Source organism: Polypterus senegalus, chromosome 1 (assembly GCF_016835505.1).
Source record: "Polypterus senegalus isolate Bchr_013 chromosome 1, ASM1683550v1, whole genome shotgun sequence".
NCBI lineage: Eukaryota > Metazoa > Chordata > Cladistia > Polypteriformes > Polypteridae > Polypterus > Polypterus senegalus.
The window spans coordinates 102,684,743-102,708,241 of record NC_053154.1 but is presented as its reverse complement, the minus strand read 5'-3'; the positions used below and the strand labels follow the sequence as shown (position 1 = coordinate 102,708,241).

The 23,499-nt window shown below is 42.9% G+C and overlaps 1 protein-coding gene across 1 annotated transcript; it reads left to right on the top strand.

Annotated features, from left to right (window-relative positions):
• Window positions 1-23,451, top strand: chrm4a (cholinergic receptor, muscarinic 4a). Its single transcript, XM_039754827.1, has 2 exons — window positions 1-942; window positions 20,973-23,451. The coding sequence occupies exons 1-2, from the start codon at window positions 882-884 to the stop codon at window positions 22,388-22,390; spliced, it is 1,479 nt and encodes a 492-aa protein (XP_039610761.1). The 5' UTR covers window positions 1-881; the 3' UTR covers window positions 22,391-23,451.
• The last annotated feature ends 48 nt before the right edge of the window (window positions 23,452-23,499 follow it).

Sequence of the window (23,499 nt, the reverse complement as noted above, 5' to 3'; positions counted from 1 at the left end):
ATCCCCCAAAGAAAGTGTTGTTTTAAGCTGTTATTCAACTGATTTATGGCGACCTAACCACCGAGGTGCGCTCTAGACTCCTGAAAACTTAGTAATCACCAACCTTATCAAAGAACGAGTTACATAATAAGGAGCTGCTCTCACGTTGTATGCACAGCGACTTCTTGAGACAAGCACTGATTCTGTGTTCTGGGTAAATGTTAACCTGGCGATATCAAATGGGCATCTTGAACTCTGAACTTCAGTTCTGGAGGCGATCGTTGATCTCAGCATCTAAACTCTGACTTCTGAGATGGTTGATTATTTCAGAATTTTCAGTCTGACTCCCGAAGCATGCTCTGATCCTACCGCTATAATGAGCTTCTGCACTGACCTTCCAAACTGCATGGGCGGCAAATGCGCGAAACGTGCTAACAGCTTCAGTGCCCTCGCCTCCTTTTTCTGGCAGCACCTGCCTCTCAGTGTTACCATTTCACCAGCGACCTCGGCTCGGATGATGACGCGCGCTTCTTCAATTTCAACAGCAGGGATGCGCACATTTCTCTCCTTCAGTGTAGTCTGCAAGAGGTGCGATAAATCCGATCCAAAGCACTGAGCATCGTTATTCAGAGACTTTGTAGAGGGCCCCCTCCCAGTCCACCACACCATTAGTACTTAACCCATTCATCACTGGAACTGGACGGCTTGCTGTGGGACGCTGGGACATCTCCCGGATGATTGGCTCTTTTTGTATTACATCACTACACTGGGCTTATTCACTGGATGTGTTCTGCAGAAGACGGATCATCACCGAGGAGAACGGACAGGTAACTTGGAGAAACAAAAGGATTACTCGAAATGAGGCGCCTGTCTTTGACTAAGAACTCGTGATAGGTGAATCCATGGGGGGCTGCAACCTAACAAGTCCCGGAGTGGGAGAACTGGAACCTTTTACCCGATCTGGTAAGTACATTTAGCTAAGGTCCATATTTAGGTGGCATTTCAGTCACACTGTATATAGTCGGGATAAGTGGTGTCGATTTGGCAAAATAATGATAAGGGGCTGGGAGTCAAAGGCGGAAAAAGGTGGGAAGTGAATTGCCACCATAACCACAACGAAGCTGGGCAATTGTTCGTGGCAAAGTGAGTATCGCCACCCGAAGAGTACCGAAGGACACGTTAAGCTTTTTAGTAGATAAAGCCCCGCTCCTCCACACTTTCTTGACGTTTTGTTGAGACTCGTGAAGTTGTTTAATGCAGTGCCAAAATGCCGATCCATGCCACATATAATTAAGCCCTGCCATCCACATTCATCAACAGTAAGTGGAGATCTGCGCCGCACAATTAAACTCTAACAAGCTGATCCGTGCCGCCCAATTTAACACAAATGACTCGATCCGTGTCAGCACTCTACCACGCGCTTTCGGATGGAGTATTGCTATCCCAAACCATAACTGTTTGCCTTAGTACTGTGTTCTGTCATAATTCAAACCTTCATAATGCCAATATAAAATAAGTCCCGCGTCCGTCGAACTCTATTTTCATGGTACTGCGAGTCGCGACGTAGCCTTCCAGCGCTTGGACTCTCTAGTGAGGTGCATTCAGTGTTTAGTTCCCCAGATTCCCCGTGTCAATGCGAGTGTCCACCTTGACGTGAGGTCGTTGGGGCCGTTGAATTGCGCTGGTGTAACAAAGAGAGTGCCCGACACTGGACCGGCGTCCCGTCCGGGTCTGCTCCTATCGCGACTACTGTATTACGATGTATGCTATGTGCAGGTCCTTATTTCCATTTAAACTTTTTTAATAAGCCCCAACCCCACCCCTTGCGTCTCATTTAAAACAAAAAGCGATTTCCCGAAGAGGATCGATGGAAATAGTAAATTAAATCTCAGTCTGCATTATGAACTAAATGAGAGTCTTTCAAGAGGTATGACAGACATCCCCCCCCACCCCCTTTAATTTACTAGGTGACCTGGAGTCGTCGATTCTTTTACCTCTGTTGCTTGCCGGGTTGTTAACCAGCCTTAAGTATTTTCCCTTGCCTGAGTCACTATAGCATCTTTCAAGGAGGGCTACGGTATTCTTGTGGTACAGGGCCAAGTTTCTGCACCTTGTAAAATGAATCTATTAACATAATAACAAAGAATCACGAAATCTCAAAGAACATCGAACCCGAGGTGCTGTTTTACAATGAAATTGCCACTTCACACGGCACATTGCCATGAATCTTCGCAACAAAATTGATGACCAACGATATTTAAAGTAATATAAAAATAATGCACTATCCCCTGCGTTTTTACGGCTCATTTTCTGTTAAGGGGAGTCATCTAATAATTGATCGTCATGAACTGATTCAATCTAAAGACTGTTTTCATTTTAGTGTAAAGCTTTGGCTAAATAGTATACGGAATAAAGCAGCCCATTCTTTGTACGCGATGCCCTTTTTAATTAGGACACAAACAAAGACTACGCACTTAAATTTTGTGTACACATTTGTGCCCAATATGATCTGATTGCAGGTTATTAAAATCATATATTAATGCCTCGATGGAGAATCGAGGGTGACCATTGCTTTCCACTACTGCTGTCGTTGCCAAAGATATAAACGAATATATACATTTATAGGAATTATAGGACTATTGGTCATATTTACAGACACTTACTCCTCTAAAGGGGTTGCCGTGATTCTGCCTCTTTCCGCAGATTATTTCACTGTATGGAGGGCTTATTTAGACACTTGCATTGCTTATATGTCCACTGGAGGACACTAAAAGTGATAGACAGAAGGGAGGGAGAAAAGAGGTTAATTCTCTCATATTCCTTATTCTCACCAGATCAGATAGCGCGTGCTTATCTATTTTCACTGCACACACTCTTCTGTCCCCGATGATAATGACGCCTATGCCCATACCTAAAGATTCGCAAGCTGTCACACCCAGGAACGCGGCCTGCTATTCCTATTCACAGTCTGCAGGCCCTGGTGTTTTTGCACCCTCGCCTTCTGCCTTGGGGAGGTATAGTCGCTCCACCAGAACTGAAGAATTCGTTTGAAGCAGCAGCTCTCATTATGCTAGTCCCAAATGGTCCAAGTGGCTTTCTGTCATCATGAAACTTCTCATTTCCCCAATTATTGGCTAAATGAATTCACACCAACTTAAAAGACCAAAAATTAGACATTGCCTTCCAGGTCTCATGTCCAGAAGATGATACATGCAGATCTTCTGTTACACCCACATATCCAGTTTCTGCATGCTGGAGGAATCATACTTGGACTCCTACAACTGGGCATGCAAACGTCACACAAGACTGAAGCAGAATCAAAGCTCGCTGATATAGCAATGCAGTCCTATGCACTACCGGGCTTCAGTCTTGTGTTTTAAAGGTATTTGAATTGTGTGGGTAATTGAATAAACTGAAAGGTCTCGTCAGCCAATTATAGGACGGTCTCAAAAAAAGTTAACGTGCCTTGTATCTTGGGGCCAGGCGTACGGTATTGGTTAGTTCCATATGGCACTGTTTCCATGGCAAACAGCCGTCGGAGTCCAAAGCCATATCCTGAAGATTACGTTCTTGTATCATCTGCTGATAATGGATTGGAGGCCTTGATTTAATTTTATGGTATTAAAACTGTCAAGATGTGTAGGGAATACTGACAGACAGAGTCATGCTAAATGACAGCTTCCAGTTAGGCTCAGTCATAATTGGCAAGGAAACCTTAATTTGTACAGTACTCAGACACGCAATATCATTGCGTGCGCGCACACACACGCGCACACACACACACACTCACACTGCATTGAGACGCCCCTACATGGCCAGCTCCTCATTCCTCTCTATGATGTTAGACTACTGGAGCGTCGTCCCTGTCGCCTCACGCGCGCACTGTCAGCACTGTCTGTCACATCAGCGACCGTGCAGTGCAGCTCGATACGAGACGTACAAAAGGTGTGTGACTAATCGTTCAGGGCAACAGAACCCGCTGCTCTTACTGTGACAGCTTTCAAGCAGGCGCAGCTTTTAAGAATCAATGTCTCCAGGTGTTTACAGTGTATATGATGGTACTTTAAATATTAGACCGATTAAAAGGATAAGGAGCCTTTTGCATAAATCATTTCATAACAAATAAAAAAAAAACCCGAAGCTTTCGGTTTACGACAGATTAATTCTATTCATTCATTCTGAAAATATCTTTTTTGTACGATATAATTGTGTTGGCTTTGTAGAATGTGCAACATTCTCAAATGTTCGGTAAGTGATTAGTTGGGGTTAGGCAAAATGTTGATTATATTCCATTAACTATCGCCCGAAAGCTGCTTTCAGAGAGAAGGTTGTTAGATGAGAATAATCGAGCCCGTTCCAGTCTACACGGTGGACCTACTCTTCCCAGGCCATATGCCGAGGCATTCGCGTACAATCATAACCGCTAATATCCACAGACCATTAGAGGTTTCTACGGTGTTTATTGATCAAATAACAATTAGACCTTTCAAATAAAAATCATTAAGTAATGCAAAAGAGCAGTGCAAACTTTCTTGAAAATTACTAGTTAGGCTGTTTTAAGATAAGTACCATATTTGGCGCCAGTGAAATGTGTACGTTTGGAGATCCCATAAAGCATTGTAGAGATAAGATGATGATGAGACTCCGAGTCACCTGTCCCGGTCTGAATGCACTTTATTTATTTATTTTCAGCTGTGTCTGAAGAAATCTTGGCAGCTCACTGACCCTTGCAGCAGATTTCCAATCAAGAATTAGAATTCTGTCCGACATTTTACTGACCCCTGCAGTCAAGAGCTGTCACTATCACAAGATTCACACAGACTCCCATCTACAGACCTCTTCTTTAAACAACGGTAATCGCAGCCTGAACCTAAGCGGTTGTATAGGCACACATTCTCCATTAAACCCAAAGAGACATGAGAATGTTCTTCAGATGAATACGTATAAAACTAGTCCTACAAATTCAAGAATTGCAATTGAAAACGTGCATAAACAGAATGACAATAAATACTATAGGCGCATGACGTACTCAACCTAAAACTCCCAAACTAAGCTTTTAAAATGACGTTTCGCTACTGTACTCCGTTTCCGCGTTAGGTTAACTGGCGACTCTTCACTGCCTCGAAGTGAGTAAATAATGCAGTATAATTCCCATTCAACCTTAATTCAACCTTAGGGACCAATGCTGTTATAGAACAGACGCCGACTTCCCACCATCGTGAAACCGCGTTACGCGGATTCAGCAGACTTGAAGGGGTAGGCAGGCTAAAAACGGAAAAGGCTGTGCGGACGCAACCTCTGTTCATTGGAAAGATCATTATACTTGCTGAAGCTGAGCTGCTGGTTGATTGGATCTGTGACCTCAAACTAAAAGAACTTGATTGACTGTAACTGAAGCAAAAGGTGTCGAACATACAGTGCGGTTGATCTCATTTTAGGAGACCCGTTTACACCTTTGCCAATACGGATTATGGAATCATTACCTGAATTTGTTTTTTGCGGATTATGGTTGAAAAGTATGGTTACCGAGCATTAGGGTTTTCTATAAGTACGCCATACACATTATGAAACAGAGTCAGCAGACCCGCAGCATGGGATGAATGATAAAAATGACAGGGTGAGACCCCGCCATTCATGGAGGTCAGACACAGCCACGGGTAGTGCATGTACAGACGGAAAATTTTTTCTAAAGTAAACCAAGTACAGTGTGTGGATACTGAAATATGACAGGGGAAAAGGCAGATTCGCGTTGGCAGATGGAGAACAGATGTTGTACATACAGGCAGTCAAACTGGAAATAAATGGGTTTCCATTATACACGCAATTAAACACACGCTCCTTTTAGTCTTCGTGCAGCAAGTTTCCAGTAAATCTGAAAGATCGCACTACTCCTATATTTAGTCCAACTCCATGTTAGTCCACGTCAGCCGTCAATATTCAGGGTATCTTCCGAAAAGCATATTAAGTCAGAAATGTATTTTATCCCCAAGGCACAGTGCTCATTGCGGTCAAAGAGCTTCTCACTATGGGGACCATACCGTTACAACATTGCTTCCACTTATTTCTGCAACGGAAAATGGATGACAGACATCTTCCATTCGACCCTGTTCTGATCGCCACTACCTTGGGGGCGGGGGCGAGATTTTCGTCACACGTTACATTCGTACATTATTCCCCTGGGCGCTAATCTGGTGGGGTGGCAATCTCAGTCCAGCATCTGAAGGTTATCCTTCAATTCCGACTTTTAATGAGGCTCGTTCCCGTCTTCAGTGGATCTCCTTGTTTAATGAGTCCTCTTATTCACCTGTTTATAAATTCATTCGGTGAATTCAAAAGAATCCGACAGCGTTTGCTTTGCGTTTCAATGAAATTTAGTAGAGATGAGTATTGATTTAATGAACTGTAGCATGACTGTGTGCAATCTGTTCCACTCATTTGTTAAAATTTGTCTGCTTGTAGCCCGGCAATGAAGCCTTTCCACTCCAGAAGTTGCACACTCCGCTACAGGAGTCAAGCCCACGCAAAATCATCTTCTATCTGAGCCCCAGTGGTCTGGTCATAGACGCCTTAGGGCTCGTATACAAGGTCGAGAGAATTGCTTTACTATGAGGCGAATGTATTTATATAAATACAGAATCACGAGAAAGCTTAAGATGGTAGTGAGGCGTTTACATTTAGGCAAAAGAAAGCCTAGTAAGAAAAACGACCTGGATGGGAGGAGCTTGAGCGTCTCCCTGTAGATTCCGGGAACCTAAAAGTACATGGGCTAAGTAAATGGACGAAAGAAGAGTGCGGCATTGTACACACAAGGCCGATTATTTAACTTATGTTGGTGAGAAGTCGAGCAAAATAAATGTTTCCACACAAACAAGCTTTTACCAAATATGTTTCATTCTCAAGGCTGGGTCTAGACACCGTTTTACGGAACGCAGAAGCACAGCTTCATATCCCCGAGCAGAAGTACACATTCTCTACGCTTGTAGGCTACAATTACTAATTCACTGCGGGCTTGTTTTTCAGAAGACGAAGGTTGGTTGTGAAAAAAAGAATGTTGGTTAAATGCCATGTTTCATATAAACAACGCACGTACAACCAGCTTGTACAACACTCAGGGAACAAGTGTCTTGTCCTGGATTGGCTCGTTCTTTACAGCTGATCTTAAAAGGACGGACTACTGAAATTTAAAACCCTGGTTTGGAAAAGCAGGATCAGAAACTGAACGAGTCCTTTATCTGTGTTATGAGACTTAAAGTATTAATTACACGTGTTAACTTCCTTGGGCTTCAGTCATCTTGTCCTTCTGGATGTTTTGCTTGCGCGACCCGAGAGCTGTTGCTATCAAAGACAGAATGAGCGGTATCATTTTTACCAGTCAATGGCTCCAGCAGACCCCCGTGACCCTGTGTTCGGATTCAGCGGGTTAGCAAATGGATGGATGGATGGATGTTAACGTTCTTAGTGGTTTAATTGTCATTCACCATGATCCAGCACGTTAAGAGCGAGTAAAGGTATTATGAAAGTATAAAATTATTCTTTGTCATTTTACTTAATCGTCCTTTGAGTATACTCTTAAAAATAATGGTTGTTTACTGGGTTGTGTGGTGCCTTGTAGAACCATTGCTTGACAAAGCACCATTTAATTCTGGGAAGGGTTCTTTGCGCTTTCTTGCAGGACTTTAACAGATTAATCAGACCTGGATTTAGCTCGTGTTATTGTAAGCAGCGGGAGTCCCTTATCCGGCCAAGGTGGGCTCAACGGACCCAAACCCATACCCAAAAAATTAAGAAAATATTAGAATTCGTCAGTAACCATATTTACCACATAATACTACCAAAAAAATCTGTGACGTTGTTAACGATGTAAAAAAAAAAAATCTATTGTACCGACGTAGACGGGCAGCCCGGGTCCATTGGACCCAAAGCAGCATTTCCACATTTATGCATAGATGACATCATATTTGTAGTCATTTATAATTAGCAACACTTGACAGGTGAGCAGTTTGCTATGAATCCAACAGTCAGTTTAGTAAGGCCGACCGCGTGATGTTTTGCATTCATTGCATGACTTTGGTGGTGATGGTCATCAGTCCAGGTCACGTGATAGACTCCAGGTCCTGCTACTGTAGCGAACTCAGCGTCTCAAACCATCAGAGTTTTGAAGTTTTATGGGATAGCATGTACTTTCCCCCGGTATTTCGAGCCACAGTGGGACGTAACCGATTTAAATCCCTCCTCAGATACATCTGTTTTGATGACAGGTCGACTAGGAGTGTTCGACAATCAAAGGACAAGTTAGCACCAATCCGTGAAATATGGGAACAATATGGTAACAGCTTACACAAGCATTACCTACCAGGTGCTAACAGAACAGTCGACGAACAACTGGTGTCTTTTTGAGGACGTTGCCCGTTCAGACAGTATCTCTCATCTAAACCAGATAGATATGTGATGAAGTTATGGTGCATGGGCATGTGACTCGGGAACATTCTACACACTCAATGGCATACTATACATAGGCAAGGAAACAGTCAGAGCCACAGGTCTGGGGAGACAAGTAGTTGGGAAACTTGTTGAACCTTACGAAGGGAGCAATCGAAATGTAACATGCGACAGTTACTTCACTGATCACGAGTTAGCTTTGTCACTGTTGTCTAAAGGGCTGACAATTGTTGGCACAGTAAGAAAAAACAAAGCATTCATACCACCGGAATTTCATGCACGTGCAGACAGGCAAACCCAGTCATCTGTATTTGGTTTCACCAAAACAACGACACTAGTGTCATATGTGTAAGGCTGTTATACTACTTTCCACTATGCACCATGACAGTTCAGTCACGTACGTTATCGCGTACTACAACTCGACAAAGGTGGCAGTGGACACACTTGATCAGGAAGCTCACAAGTACATGCGCAAACAGCGCACAAACCGATGGCCCTTTGCATTCTTTATGAACTGCCTTGATGTATGTGGCATTGCAGCGTTCATCATATGGACTTCAACTTATCCAGACTGGAACAAACGATGTTACCCCAGACGCCGAATGTTCCTCACGGATATTAGTGAAGGATTGGTTCATGCTCATATCACACGCAGATCAACAATTGGCTTGCACAGATCAACACTCAGTGTTATTGCTGTTCATTCTTCACCACGTGAACCCGATGATCAGCCTGCACCAAAGTGTCAGAATACTCTGTGTCAAGGACAGGAAGCAGCGTCAGTGTTGTGATGAGTGTGGCAAGCACGTTTGCAACGAGCACAGTGTTTCACGTCGGTTGTGCAATAAATGCAATAAGCAGTAATAGTAACTGTTATCAATGACATTGACATTTATATTTTCTTACAAAACTTGTTGAACAGATGGCTTATCTAAGTCAGAAAACAATAACTGCTATTGTTAAAATATGATCCATGTTGAGTTAGGAAGTGAGCTCATTGCTTAATGTTTTTTGCGAAACAAATGATGTGAATTTATCACTGACGATATATAAATGTCAATCTTTTTGTGTGAATTGGTTTATTTTGGGCACACTTAACTAAATGATTGTAACTGTTAATAAAAAAAAAACATTCCTATGACATTTGATACTGTTTGCTGCCTGCGACATGGTCAGAAACCATGGTTTAACAATGTTGGGTACGTTGGACCTACATTGGCCGTCTACGTATCTTGGTTGGATAAAGGTTAAAAATTACGGGACATTGGTATTTCACAAATCTGTTACCAACTATTCATGATTTATGAAGCCTCTTACGAATATATAAAGGTTCTTTATGGAACCTTCAAGTAGCTGGGTCTTTTGGGAACCCCTATGGCATCGCTACCACTCGGGCACATTTATTTTTAAGAGTTAAAGGTATTTTATTAAATGCCATTACCTCAGAAACTAACCCAGGCATATACCGTAAACGATTTTTTTTTTAATATTCCCCAAATTACCTAATTGTGGAGTTATTAGTTTAATTAATGACAACCTCGCATATACTCATCAAAATAAAAAATCATATGATGTCAAATCACCTGAATATTTATATAATTAATTCCGTTGCTGGTAACAGATTTCTTGTTATTAACTGATTCAATCGTAACGTTCTAATCAGTGAATGGTCATGAGCAGGCAAGAAGCTTCTTGACCGGCTGTGGGATTTAAAGCAAGAGAGACGAATTAATGAAGAAGCAGCGCCGACAACTGCGTTACCATGCCACCCAGTTCAGTTGGTTCTTTGATAACCAGTTTTTCCATATACTAAATTCAAATCATCGCCATGGAAAGAGGAACACAAAACACCATTTCATCAAATATTATTCTATATTTCTACAGTTATATTCTACAGTTTCGCACAGCATCATATATGAACCCACTCTAATCAGCGTACAAAAATTCGTATTTTAAAAATCCCCAAATTGAACAAGTCATGCTCCGTCTATTGCACTGTATACAAATTGTATTGCATATTGTGTTGTACAAATGCGGTGTTTGGGGATCGTCGTTTATTTATTTCCCTTTAGAACTTTAGTAAAGATTAATCGACAGTCTCCTTGCAATTAATGGCAATATAAAAGGCTATTCGTCAGTTTACCAGGACTATCCCCACCCCTTTAGAAATCAAGGAAACTGCACACAAAAGGCTTTCCACTTTCTACAGTGCGGCTTGTGGATGCTGCGTCAATACTCCAGAGACTCTGATGTCTGCTAAAGAAAACGGTTAATGTTTGAACTGTGGTTTGGCGCAAACGCACTTTGAGGAGATTGGAGTCCATGGCAGTGAGCGACAAAAGTGCTAATGAATTGATTTAGGAAATAAACCCAGATTGTTAGATATTTCCAAAGTATAGGATTGTAAGCGGTGCTTTCTCTTTAACTAACTTGGCCTGGTGATTACAGTAAGTATCAGCCATAACGATATGTGCTACAGATGAAATGGTGCCTGTTAGGCGTGGCGATTTCAAATTGGCCATACAAGTGTAAATGTATGCGTGAGTGCGCACTGCGATTAACTGGCACCCTTGTCCTGCTCAGATCAGTGTATCCGGGAAAGGCTCTAGTCCCAGCGACCCTAAATTAGATTATATAATCGTTTTACATTTATTGTATTGTGTAATGCATCTGTAGTGGCTTGACGTTCACTATTTAAGTAGTAAAAATAAATTCAGTTATCTGTGTCTGCTCGACATACTAGCAGTGTGTAGATGGTTTGTTCGCTGGCGACGGGACTCTCAGCTACGGGTTCGGCGACATCCAACATACTTTCAGCTTGCAGTTCAACCCAGATGGCGGCACTGTGTTGCCTCTGTCAGTGAGGTTTGCTCATCTCTGCTTCGCTAAACAGGGACTGACTTGTTTTTGTGGGCGTCCGCAGGAATGCCAGCACTCATTAGCTCCGGCCCAGCGCTCCCAGTCACTCGGCTGTCTGCCTCGCACACTGCGCCTCCGACAATTAAAACTTTCTTGACAGTTTTGTTGCCTTCCAGGGAGCTGTTCTGACTCCCCTAATAAGCACCCATGTCGCCTAGTGCAGCGCGCCTCGGTGCCATCTCTCCGGCTCCAGATGAAGCGAGATCTGTCGGGGTGCCAGGAGTAGCTATACAAAGAGTGGGGACACATGGGAGACACTGTAAGGGTTTGTGACAATAAAATGCCACCCACTGGGTCTAATAAGCTCCAGGCTATAAACAGCAGTGCATTGGAATTTAGCCTCCCCACTCAGAGGGGAAAAAAACAACATCGGGCTATTTTATTAGTAACTGAAGCTGAAATCAATCAATAAATGCATATCTGCCGGTGAACATTGTGCCAATTTAATTGAGATTACGTATTACAGCGATATAAATTGTTCGACGCACTTATGTGGAACCTGTTGATATAATTAGGATAAGTAAATCCAGCATTGTATTATTTTGGAGCTTGTAAGGAAAAGAAACGAGATGTTTTTTTCATTATGTCGAGCAATTTACACTGCCCTGTTATATGCGGGGGATTCGAGAGGGAGATTTATCACCAGCCTTTCAACCTCCAAGAGTTAGACCAACGCTTTTCGGTGTCTTTGCTCACATTTTCGTGCTATGGACTGGAGCCTCGTCCAAGACTGGATCATGCTTTACACCCGACGCTGTCTGGATGGGTTCCACGAGCTGGATTTTGAAAGGGCGTGAATGCACTGTAGGTAAACGAACTTCATTCTTAATGAGGATCAGCAAGGTGTGGCTGATGTATATGTGGACTCCTTGAACTACATCTTTCAGCGTCTAATGTCGGCAAGCTAGTCAGAATAAATAGGCGGGGCCTACACACATCTAAGATGCTGCCTTGTAATACTTTGGAATTATAGCTCAAATCAGACCTTTAACAAAATGACGAATCATCTGCTACAGCTGCTTGAGGTCAAAGTTCAGTCGACTCAATCAATTGCCTTTTCCTTGTCAATAATGCGACCTTTTAACAGCTAGAGGCTTTGCCAGATGAACGAATGCGATAGCACATGCACGATATCCCTCGTTACATTTCTACTGAGACACAGATCGGCGCAGCGAAGCTTTGGGGAGTGAGTGACACTTCGTCTCCCGAGAGTGCAGGGGAGATGATGTCCATCTCCAAAGGTCATCGATCTCGCCAGTAGTCCAGCTACTCATAGGCAATGCTGGCTACTTTAATTGGCATTGTGCTACTACCCTGAAGTAAAAAAGAAAAAGTTATTTAAAGGTGTCAACATGCAGTGCCTCCTGAGATGGTGCCGTCTGTATAAACTGGAGAAATGAGATGCCATGTTTCATCTGTGACTCCTTGCCTCAGAGTGACAGGTCCAATGTTTGATTCAGCATCTCACTGTGCCAGAATCCATCACTGATTTAGTGCTTTTGAAAGCCAGGATTACTCTTTAGCTTGATGCCTATGGACTCCAAACTACATCTTGGGAAGCCATCCCTGCCTTTGAATGCTGAGAGCACTAAAAACCTCACCCCAATGATTTGATTTCTCCTGGTGCCAGGGTTGTTTACTGGTGCAATGCCTCTGGATGCCAGGCTCAGAATATGATCTGATGCCGGAACACTAAGCTCTTTTTGAGCTTTTCAATGGTGTTGTTTACTCATTGCCCAGCAGCAGCTCTCATTAGCTAGCAGAGGAAAAGCAAGTCACTCAACATCAAGGTGGACAGCGCCTGCACAAAGGATCCGTGATCTGTTGCTAACGAGACTGGCAATACAGTGGTCAGGAAAATGGCTCACTAATTAGCTGGTACGAATGCTGCCTGGGTGTCTGTTTTAGTAATGGACAGACTTCTTGGGAGGTTCTGCCAAAGCTTTAAGGTGTATGACTTCCTCTTTCTTCTTCTTCATCATCATCATCTCCAAATAAGTCAATGGTGGCAGTGAAATGGTGGTCAGTCTCCAGTGGTAGAACCCTGTGGAGCCTCTTCAAGGTGCAGAAATTAGATTCACCCACACAAGGTTTGACTCAGACTCCCTGCAGACCTCAAAATTTGGTTATTCATCCATCCATCCATCCATCCATTATCCAACCCGCTATATCCTAACTACAGGGTCACGGGGGTCTGCTGGAGCCAGTCCCAGCCAACATAGTGTGCAAGGCAGGAATCAAACCCCAGGCAGGATGCACACACACACACACACACACACCAAGCACACACTAGGGACAATTTAGAATCGCTAATGCACCTAACCTGCATGTCTTTGGACTGTGGTTGAGCAAATATTTTTTTAATTCTACGGAGGGTCATAGGTTACATTTATTAGGAGGGTTTAATAAACCAGGTTGTGAATTTGTCATTTGCTCTGTTTAGCAAAAATGCAAATGGCTCAGATTTTAGTGCCTTTGTCTCACCTTGCCTTAAGCCCACTGCAGTCTTTTCCCCCACACACTATGACATTCTCTCACATTCCACTGGACATTCTAAAACTGGCACAGTATGAGTGTAAGTGTTCATGTGTGCCCTGAGGTGGGATGGCACCCTGCCTCATGTCCACTGCTACTGCCCTCCTCCAAGGCCCTATGATACAGTAGAACATAGAGTTCATAAGATGAATGAATGGATTAAAGCTTCACTCCAGAAGGTGAATAGTACGGACAGAAGTTTACACGTTTTTGGAACTGAACTTGTTGGGTTTAGAAGTCAACGGACTGTGGGGAATGTGGAGTATGCTGTGTGAATGGCTGATGTAAATTATGTTCATTGTCACATGGAGCACGCAATAGCACTGTGGGCATGCAATGTATTTTAGAGTCACTAGGTCAGCTATGCCATCATCAAGGAGCACTTCATTCTCATTATGAATTCTGCCCTCATCTAAAAGAGTGCACTTCAAGTAAAAGCAGGTGGCACATAACAGGAGTACAGTAGTAATAATAAAAGAAAAGCATCATGAGTAATGTGAAGCAAAAAATAGAAGTTGCATAGATTTCCATTATGGCTCAAAGACAGGATGAACTAAGATGCAAATGAATGTCTCTGAACTGTAAAGAAAAATAAGAAACACAATGAACGAGGGATGAGTGAAACTGACGGAGCCAGACACTATACAGACCCTTTCCATTAACTTAATTTCTGTGGTGATAATACCGAGCAAGGAATGAGGATGGGTCAACTTGTCCCAATTTTAGAGTAGAGCTGTGTTCCGCTGCAGTTTCTGGTTAACGTAGAAGCCAGTGGGTTTCTGGTATTTTCCGGTATTTATAGTGCAACTGAATCAAAAAGAATAGGAAAGCTGCATGCTGCCTGCCGAGATAAAGGTGTGTTTCAGATGGGCTTGCAACTTTAAAGATCTCACTCACCAAGGGGAGTACAGATGAAAGGCGTCCCTCAAAGCACCCTGGGACAGGCTCAACACCACCCCTCTTAGATTAATAATGCAAAATAGGATTTGGTGGACCAGTCCTATGCAGGGAGCCCTGAGAAGATGAGGATGGCAGCTTGGCTCAGTCTGTTTGGTGCAAATTAGAAAATAGCCCACACAGAACCAGGTAGAAATGGTCAAATTGTGATGGGTACATCATAGTGAAATTCCAAAGAATGAACACTAACTAGGCCCATTTATAGTGGCCAAGGCAGAATAGGCTGGTCAGAAGTACAGACATCTATCAGGTACCAGCTAGCATATCCTTAAGTGTCAAGCAGGAATCAATCAGTCTGACTTGTGGGGTCAGATCAGTACGCAGAGCAGAAATGTTAAATATTCTGACCAAGAGACAACATGAACTGGTCAAATGCATGAAAAGATAATTTCACAGATATTTAGACCACTACAACGGATAGATCTACAGCAATATATATGATTGAGCACAGGGTGGTCTGATGGAAGGTACAAGGGACCATCCATATAAGAACATTTCAGATTAGCAATGACCACTACAATATAGGCAGCCTTTACATAAAGTTCTGAACAAAATTCATACAAAAACGCAGAAAACTGGATAAGAGTGTCGTTATGGATGATCAGTTCAATAATAAGCGACAAGGCAGAGCAGACCAGTCCAATGCACCGACTATGGAACACAAGTCCAATAATGAGAGCCCTGTATAGGGCGATCTTGTCAAATAATGACCCCTCACAATCCATAGCAGACCAAGCCAATATGTCAAACAGGCGACACCAGCCCAATCATAAAAACACTACATTGCAGACCAATCCGATACATCAACAGGGGTTCACCTGTCCAATAACGTGAACACAGTTGGCAGTTGGTTAGTTCAACCGGACAACCATGGATCACAAAGTCTAATGATGAGAGCCCATCATATTGTAGATCAGACCAACAAACATCAGTCTAGTAATGAAAAAATAACCTGTAAACAGCAGCACTAGGAACACAACTGAGTTTTTGATAAACGCATGTGTGTGCTTTAAAAAAAGAAAAAAAAAAAAAAGTATTTGTGCATTTGTTACTTAATCAGTTTCAAGGCTGGAGGAGCCCATCTTGACAACACTGGGCTTAATGTAGTAATCACCCCTAAACAGGATGCCAGCCATCACAGTGCAATAAGGGCTAGCATTTTCAGCGCCCTCTGCAGTATATTTATGATTATTAGTAAGATGAAGACCTGGCAGAGCACACCAATTCCCAAACCCACATTCACTTATGCTGAGGTAAACTATAATGCAAGTGCTTAAGATGTGTTATGTAAATCAAAGCACCTAGATTTAAAAAAAAAAAAAGAATTCACAAGGAGAACCCAACCCAGCCCTGTGGAGCTGATAGGGTTAGGCAAAAGAACCAACCACCACATCCTCTTGGAAAATACACTTGTTTAAAACAGGGAACGATGAACTGTGAAAAGAGAGGACTCCGCTGAACGAAGAATAACAGTAAATTGACAAGCTTGTCTGAGACCCATGTTTCACAGAAAGACAATTTTCCCTGAAAACATTACTACTGAACACGAATCTGACACTCGAACTTTCCCAAATACTCAATTTTAATCAGACGGTCAGCAAGGAACTACACCAAGTCCTACTTCTAAACCAGTTAACAACTGGCTACTTAAAAAAAAATAATAATAATAAAGCTGCTTACAGTAAGATGAACTAGCGGTGCACACGTTTCATTTAAACGACAGACAAAGCTTGAATCTCGCAAGCAATGGTGTGTAGCTGTGCTTCAACGACTGATGGAGTTTTGCTCCCAGAGTTCCAAAGACATGTTTATTAGCTGTCTGATGGTTCCAAATTGTGTGAGTCCGAGATGTTTCGTGTGAGTGAAGAATTCGTGTATAAGGTTGCTGGGCACCAGGTGATTGGTTAATCTCCAGCTACCCCGAGATCCTGCCCTGCCTACGCGGGTTAAAAGTATGGATGGTTAAGAACAGAAGTTAAACTTAAGACATTTCAATTCCTTGAACGTATACTCAATAAACTATAATGCTGTATTATGTAATGCATAACTTAATAGTCAAAATAACTCTTTGACACTGAAATTGACTAAAAATCCACCGCAAGAATAAAAGCTTTTCAATATAGACGACTTCGTTGGAAGTATTGGAGCCACAAAACGAAATAAATGTTAATGAAGAGCCGTGCAGGAGGCTTTGCGCCATTGTGCTGGCGGCAGAAGGCCGGCTTTGCGCCATTCCACGTGCAGCAAAACGGGGCTGGCAGCTTCAATGAACACATCAAACAAGAATATTTACACATTTACCGAAATCCAAAATGTGGAGAATTTTCATCAGTATTTACCTTGCTGATTTTATATTTTCTTTTTAACTACCTCATTGATGCACGTGGTGCAGGACACAAGTTTCTTTTTCTTCGAGCTTCTTACATTTCAAAATTTCAAGTCGCGTTATGCGTCAGTAAGCGCATAGAGTTTATCTCCCACTCGGTACACTTGTCACTCCAATTTGTGTAAAAAGTGAATATCAAACAAAGCTTAAAAATGCCGCGCTTGTCGTCCGTCAGATGATCTACGCTCTAGCCAATCAGTGACCGCGACGTCACAACAGCCTCGTTGCCGTGTTCCTGACTAGGACTCAGCGAAAGGAGTGGGAGGCTGCCAAATTTCACTTTTTGTACAGAAACGTTGCAAAAACATTTTCTGAACGTATTGTAAACTAAATAGATCGAGAACTCAATCGGTTTTCGCGTGGTTTTTAGCAGGAAAACAGCTCTACTAATCTTGCAAGTACGGGTGAAATAAGACGGGTAGAGAGCTTTAATAGGGAGGCCATACGTCCTCTTTTTTCCATGATATGTCATCTTTTTGGGTCCTAAAAATTCGCCGTGCCGGGATTTCCAAAAAGCCTAAAATGGTGCTTTCATGCTAATATGTTCTGTGTAGAGTTGATGTACGTTCTGTGTGTATCTGCATAGGTTTGACTTTTCCCTGTTGACCCCACCTTGTCTCAAGACGCATATGCACAATTGCTCGATTACGCCCAACATGCATCCATTGGTCAAACTGGTTATAGACACGCTCCGTGCGTCGATTTATTTAGTGAATCCGCATTAACAAATTTTACAGTTTCTAGCAGGACGACTAGTAGATGTTTTGAACTTTCACGCAATATAACTCGTGCGTACTGTTTATAAGAAGTTGATCGGAAATGTGGAGGAAATTGCATGAAAGGAAGACAGCTATTGGTGAAGGAGCAACGCCCTGTTAAACCCCACGGCTAAACATCAAATCATAAGAACAAAAGATACCCAGACAAAAGTGTAAGTGTGCACACAAATTAAAAATAAAAATCCGTTTCATCGACATGGCAGTAATGCTAATGTCTTAGCAAATGAATGTCCTAGCAACTTAAAAGCGCATATTCACTCAACGAAGCACACAGCTGCAGTTCAGAGAGGGTCCTCGTCAGCTTTTATGTGAGACCAGGTACAAGATACTATGCTGTATTTGCAACTATTTCATAATAGTTTGACACCAGTGGGGATCAATGTTTATTTCTTTCATTAGGTTTTAAATAGTTTTATTGATCCTAACCAGCTTTTGCAGTCAATGAGGACTTCCCTTAAGTTATGATGAATGAAACTGCCTTCATTTTATCCTTCAGAATTTAATAAGTTTGCCGTGTTTAAAATAAAGAAAATTAAAATACGGCTTTATTTTTTATTTTTGCCATTAAGGAAGAGAAAAAACAAGCGTGCAAGTATTTTAAAAACTTAGTAAAATGTTGACGTTTTGTTTAGCGGGGGTATTAAAGGGTCATTCCTTTCGAGGCGTTTGTTGAATGTCCATTACCTCTTAAACGCCCCATCCCCTTTACCCCGTCCTCTTATTTTGAAAACCAAAATATAATTTTATTTCAGATAATAGATTTTGCGTATACCTGCTGAGATTGCCAAATTTATACCTTATCAACGTCTCAAGCTGCTACATCGTTAACCCTTGAAAGATTAGTAAAGAGCCTCTTTATTGATATAATAATCAACATACCATGTCTGAAAGAATTGCGATTAAGAAAATGAAATATAAAACATACAAACGTTGCACGTGTACACATAGGGGTATTTTTGTAAAAATGTCACGTTGACGTAACTTCAATCAGCACTACTGTGACATCACTCATGTTACACCCACTAAGTGGCTGACTCGGATGTGTTCCAAAATTTTATTCTGTTTTCTCAGGTCATCCTAGCGTTAGAAAGAGTTGAATTTACTCTGAAATAAGAATATATTAAAACGAAGCTTTAGATTTTAAAACGTTAAATAACAAAAATTCTGAATTTCCTCTAGAGATTAATAAAATTGGATCTAATCGAGTCTAATCGAAAAATGTAGTTTCATATAAGCTTGGCGCATGCGCATGTACAGACTTTGAGAGCAGATTGTTTCGATCGAGGATGTGGTTTTATAGTAGGGTGCAAACACTCATAGTCAAAGATTAATCCAAGCCAGTCTGGACAAGCAATGCAGTACATGAAATGGTCTACATAGAAAATCTGGGAATGAAGGCTGGAAGCTTATTTTTTTGAGTATATAGACAAGAAGCTATAGAAGATATCAATGAATGTAATCTCAGTAGTGAGCAGTTAAGAACTGGATATGGCGCAGCGTATATTGAGGATGCACTATGCCTTTTTTTTGCTTGTTATGTCATAGGACAGCCAAACCTTGTATACTCAAACAGTGGGCCTGTAGATTTTTCATCCTAGCATGGTACAGCTCCACGCGTTTGTTTAGTTTTCTTTTCTGTCTTTACTCCGAAAAGCTCTTCAGCAGTGCTCTGAATGAAGAAGTAATAACATCTGGCACTCAATTGTGTTTACGGCTAGACACACACACTTAGCAATACTCAAAGAAAGCTGCAATATGAGGCTGCTTTTTGTTTTAGTGAGCATCAGGTTCTGTTGGGCTTAGTGCCTGCTAATGTGCCTCTATTTACCATATCAGTTTTCCACCTCAGTTTCACCGACCCTACCTGTCATGCCTGTTCTCAGCCCCTTGCACTTTTTCACCTGTCATGCTGTATTTCGCCTAGCTGTAGCTTCTGGTGCTACCTGCCATGCCCTCTCTCATCTGCTTCTATTATTCCACTGCCATTTTCTATTCCAGATTCCAGTTTCTAGTGCCACCTGCCACACCCTGTCTCACCCACCTGCAGTTTCCACTGCCAACCATCATGTATGGTGACATTTATCTCCTTTGGTACGATGTACTTATGTAGTGGCTGCACTTATCAGGAATCTTGAAAAAATGGCTCCCTAAAATGTGAAAGAAGCGAAAAGGGAGTTTCATTTCTTTCTTTTATAACACTATTTTACTGTGAGAGTAGTCCGTCATGCTGGTCGGCCTGGGAGGTGAGCCATTGAGACTCGATTTCTTTCCCTCATAACCTGACTGTAGGCCAATGTGCAGAAACATTCCCATTACTGGCCTTACTAGCAGTTTCTTCCTTAGGGTACTTGACAAAAGAAATGTTTTAGTGTCATAAAGATGCCAGCAATTGATCTTTACATACTGTGGGTATTTAAAAAGGATTCAGTGATATCTGGAGAAATTGGTTGGGGTCTTTCTAATTGGATGGTAACCATAGTTATTTTTCCATTTTGAAATAAATCGGAAAAAAGAGTTTCAATATCTGATTTTCTCTTTCCCAAGCCATTGTTTTGGGAATAGATTAGAATCAGATAATGAGGAGACATCTAAACTCGCATCATTTCTAGTGCCACCTGCTCTGCCCTAGCTCTCTTTCCTCTTTGCAGTCTGCATCTCACCCTCCTGCCCTTTCATTCCTCATGCCTTATCTCAGCCATCTGTGCTTCCTAGTCCCGTTTTCCACTCCTGATTCCAGCTCTTTGCAGTCACCATTGTCACTGGTCTTTCTCCTATTAGACATGTCACAAGTGCCGCCTGATCTCACCCTCCTGCCATTTTTACTTTTTGCTCACCTTTCCTGAACTCAGCTCCCAGTTGTTTCCAGTTCACTTGGTGTTAATTGCCTGCCACTTTCCATTTTTGCTCCCAGTTCCTGTTGCCTCTAAACTGCAATCCGGCATCACTTCACCTTTCTTTTTCTCTCTATCCTGTTGCAGCCTCCTGGTACAATGCCTCGAGTCAGTCTCTGCGGCTCAGGGAGGACAATGCCAGCTGCAGTGGATCAGATGTGGTGGACCTGACTGCTTCTGAACGCTGGATAAGCCCCTATAAGACCGTTGAAGTGGTCTTTATTGCGATCGTCACGGGATCACTCAGCCTAGTCACGGTGGTGGGGAATATACTGGTGATGCTTTCGATCAAGGTCAATCGGCAGCTCCAAACTGTCAATAACTACTTTCTCTTCAGCCTGGCATGCGCAGACCTCATCATTGGTGTCTTTTCCATGAATCTCTACACTGTATATATTCTAAAAGGGTACTGGCCACTGGGAGCAGTGGTGTGTGACCTTTGGCTTTCTCTTGATTATGTGGTCAGCAATGCATCTGTCATGAACCTGTTGATCATAAGCTTTGATCGATATTTCTGTGTTACCAAACCCCTGACCTACCCTGCCAGGCGCACCACCAAGATGGCAGGACTTATGATTGCTGCTGCATGGATCCTCTCTTTTGTCCTATGGGCCCCTGCCATCCTTTTCTGGCAGTTTATAGTTGGGCAGCGTACTGTTCCGGCCAAGCAGTGCTACATTCAATTCCTCTCCAACCCAGTTGTCACCTTTGGCACGGCTATTGCTGCCTTCTATCTGCCAGTGGTCATCATGACCGTTCTGTACATTCATGTGTCCTTGGCCAGTAGAAGCAGGGTCAAGAAGAACCGGCCAGAGGTTAAAAGGGACATTACAGTCAAATCAGGCAGCTTGGCCCAGGGTCACCTTCTGAGGCGGAATAACAACAATTCTTCTAAAGTAGAAAAGGAAGAAGAAAGGGAAACAGTAAAGAATGGCAACCTGGGGGAGACCACCAAGGGGGAAGACAAGGATAGCTCCAACGAGTCCAGCTCAGTCAGCACCACTGCCAAGGTGAGCACTCCAAAAGGCATGGTGCCCAATGTGCTCCCCAATAGCCGAGCCTCTAAGTGGTCCAAGATTAAAATTGTCACTAAGCAATCGGGCAATGAGTGCATCACGGCAATTGAAATTGTGCCCGAGGGGGACACTCCCAGTAGAACAGTTTTGGCCAGCCGGTCAAGTAATGTGGCACGCAAATTTGCCAGTATTGCTCGCAGTCAGGTCCGCAAGAAGCGGCAAATGGCTGCCCGGGAGAAGAAGGTCACCAGGACCATATTTGCCATCCTCCTGGCCTTCATTGTCACATGGACTCCATATAATGTAATGGTGCTCATTAGCACTTTCTGCCAGTCTTGTGTGCCGGACACTGTGTGGGCAATCGGCTACTGGCTATGCTACGTCAACAGCACAGTTAATCCAGCTTGTTATGCCCTGTGCAATGCCACCTTCAAGAAGACCTTCAAGAACCTCCTTTTGTGCCAATGCAAAAACATTGGTGCCAAGTAGGCTTCTCTAGTGCTATTCAGCCCTCTAGATGTCCCCAACCTCCCTAACTTGACTTTACCTCAGCCAAACCAAAAAATGGAGGGTCTCCATCTTAAGGTCAAATCGGCCAGGGACCCTGATGGTTAAGTACATTTCAAGTCAAGTTGTACATCCAGTGTGGCCTAGAGAAATGACTAATGGCTCCTCTTACTATCGCTGTCTAGGGGGTTTTCATCAAAAGCCCCTAAGTGACACTCTGGCTCAGCAATTGAAATGACCGTGAAGGAGAACAAGAGCTCAAAGCAAGACCTCCTGAGTCCTCTGCGTCATATCAACCACTTGCCATTAGGCTCACTCTCTGGAGTGGTAGGACGTATGACATATAAAGTATGGAAGGCATGAGACATGTTGTAGATATGTCTCATTGTGGAGTAGGTTGGGGGTTCTACAGGGCACGATATTGAAATATGGTAAGGGTGATTATGTTGCACTCAGAATGAAGGAGAAAGGAGAACTGAGGTGAATAATTGAGGGATTAGACAGGGACAGTGACCCCAGGGAAGGCAGATTGAGTGATGGGGTGCCCATATAGAATCAACACAGGAGCTCATCCAAGTGGGTTCAACATGTAAGCCACCTGGCCATGGCAGGCTGCCCACCTTCCTGTCCCAGTCCATTAAATTAGCCTGCCTGCTGGAATACGAGGTGGTAAGGCTCGAGTCTCATCAGCCTCAGCATGCGATAACTTGCTGGGCAGGAGCACAGAGGCTGCAGAAGCTTTGTAAATAGGGGCTCTGAAGCAGCATGCCCACAATGTGTTTCTTGCCACCTGGCAAACTCTGTAACTATTTAAATATACTGTAGAACACAGCCAGAGGTGTATGAAAGTGTGCTTCATGCTGACTGAACCTTGCCCCCCTTCACAGAACCCAGCTTGTTTCAAAGCAGCCTGATCTCCTTCTGCCATTCACATCCCCCATTTATGCTGCACACATACACACACACACACACACACACGGCCATGCCTTGTGTTGCTCTGTAACCCAGTAAGTTCACCAAGAGAGTCAGGTGACTGTGGATAATGTGGTGGGCAACTCATCTTTAGTCGGTGTTAAGTGACCAGTGCTGTC

Coding starts and splice junctions, on each gene's coding strand:
- chrm4a (XM_039754827.1), top strand. CDS start 882: ATGGGGGGCTGCAACCTAACAAGTCCCGGAGTGGGAGAACTGGAACCT. Junction 943..20,972: donor GGAACCTTTTACCCGATCTG/GTAAGTACATTT, acceptor ATCCTGTTGCAG/CCTCCTGGTACAATGCCTCG.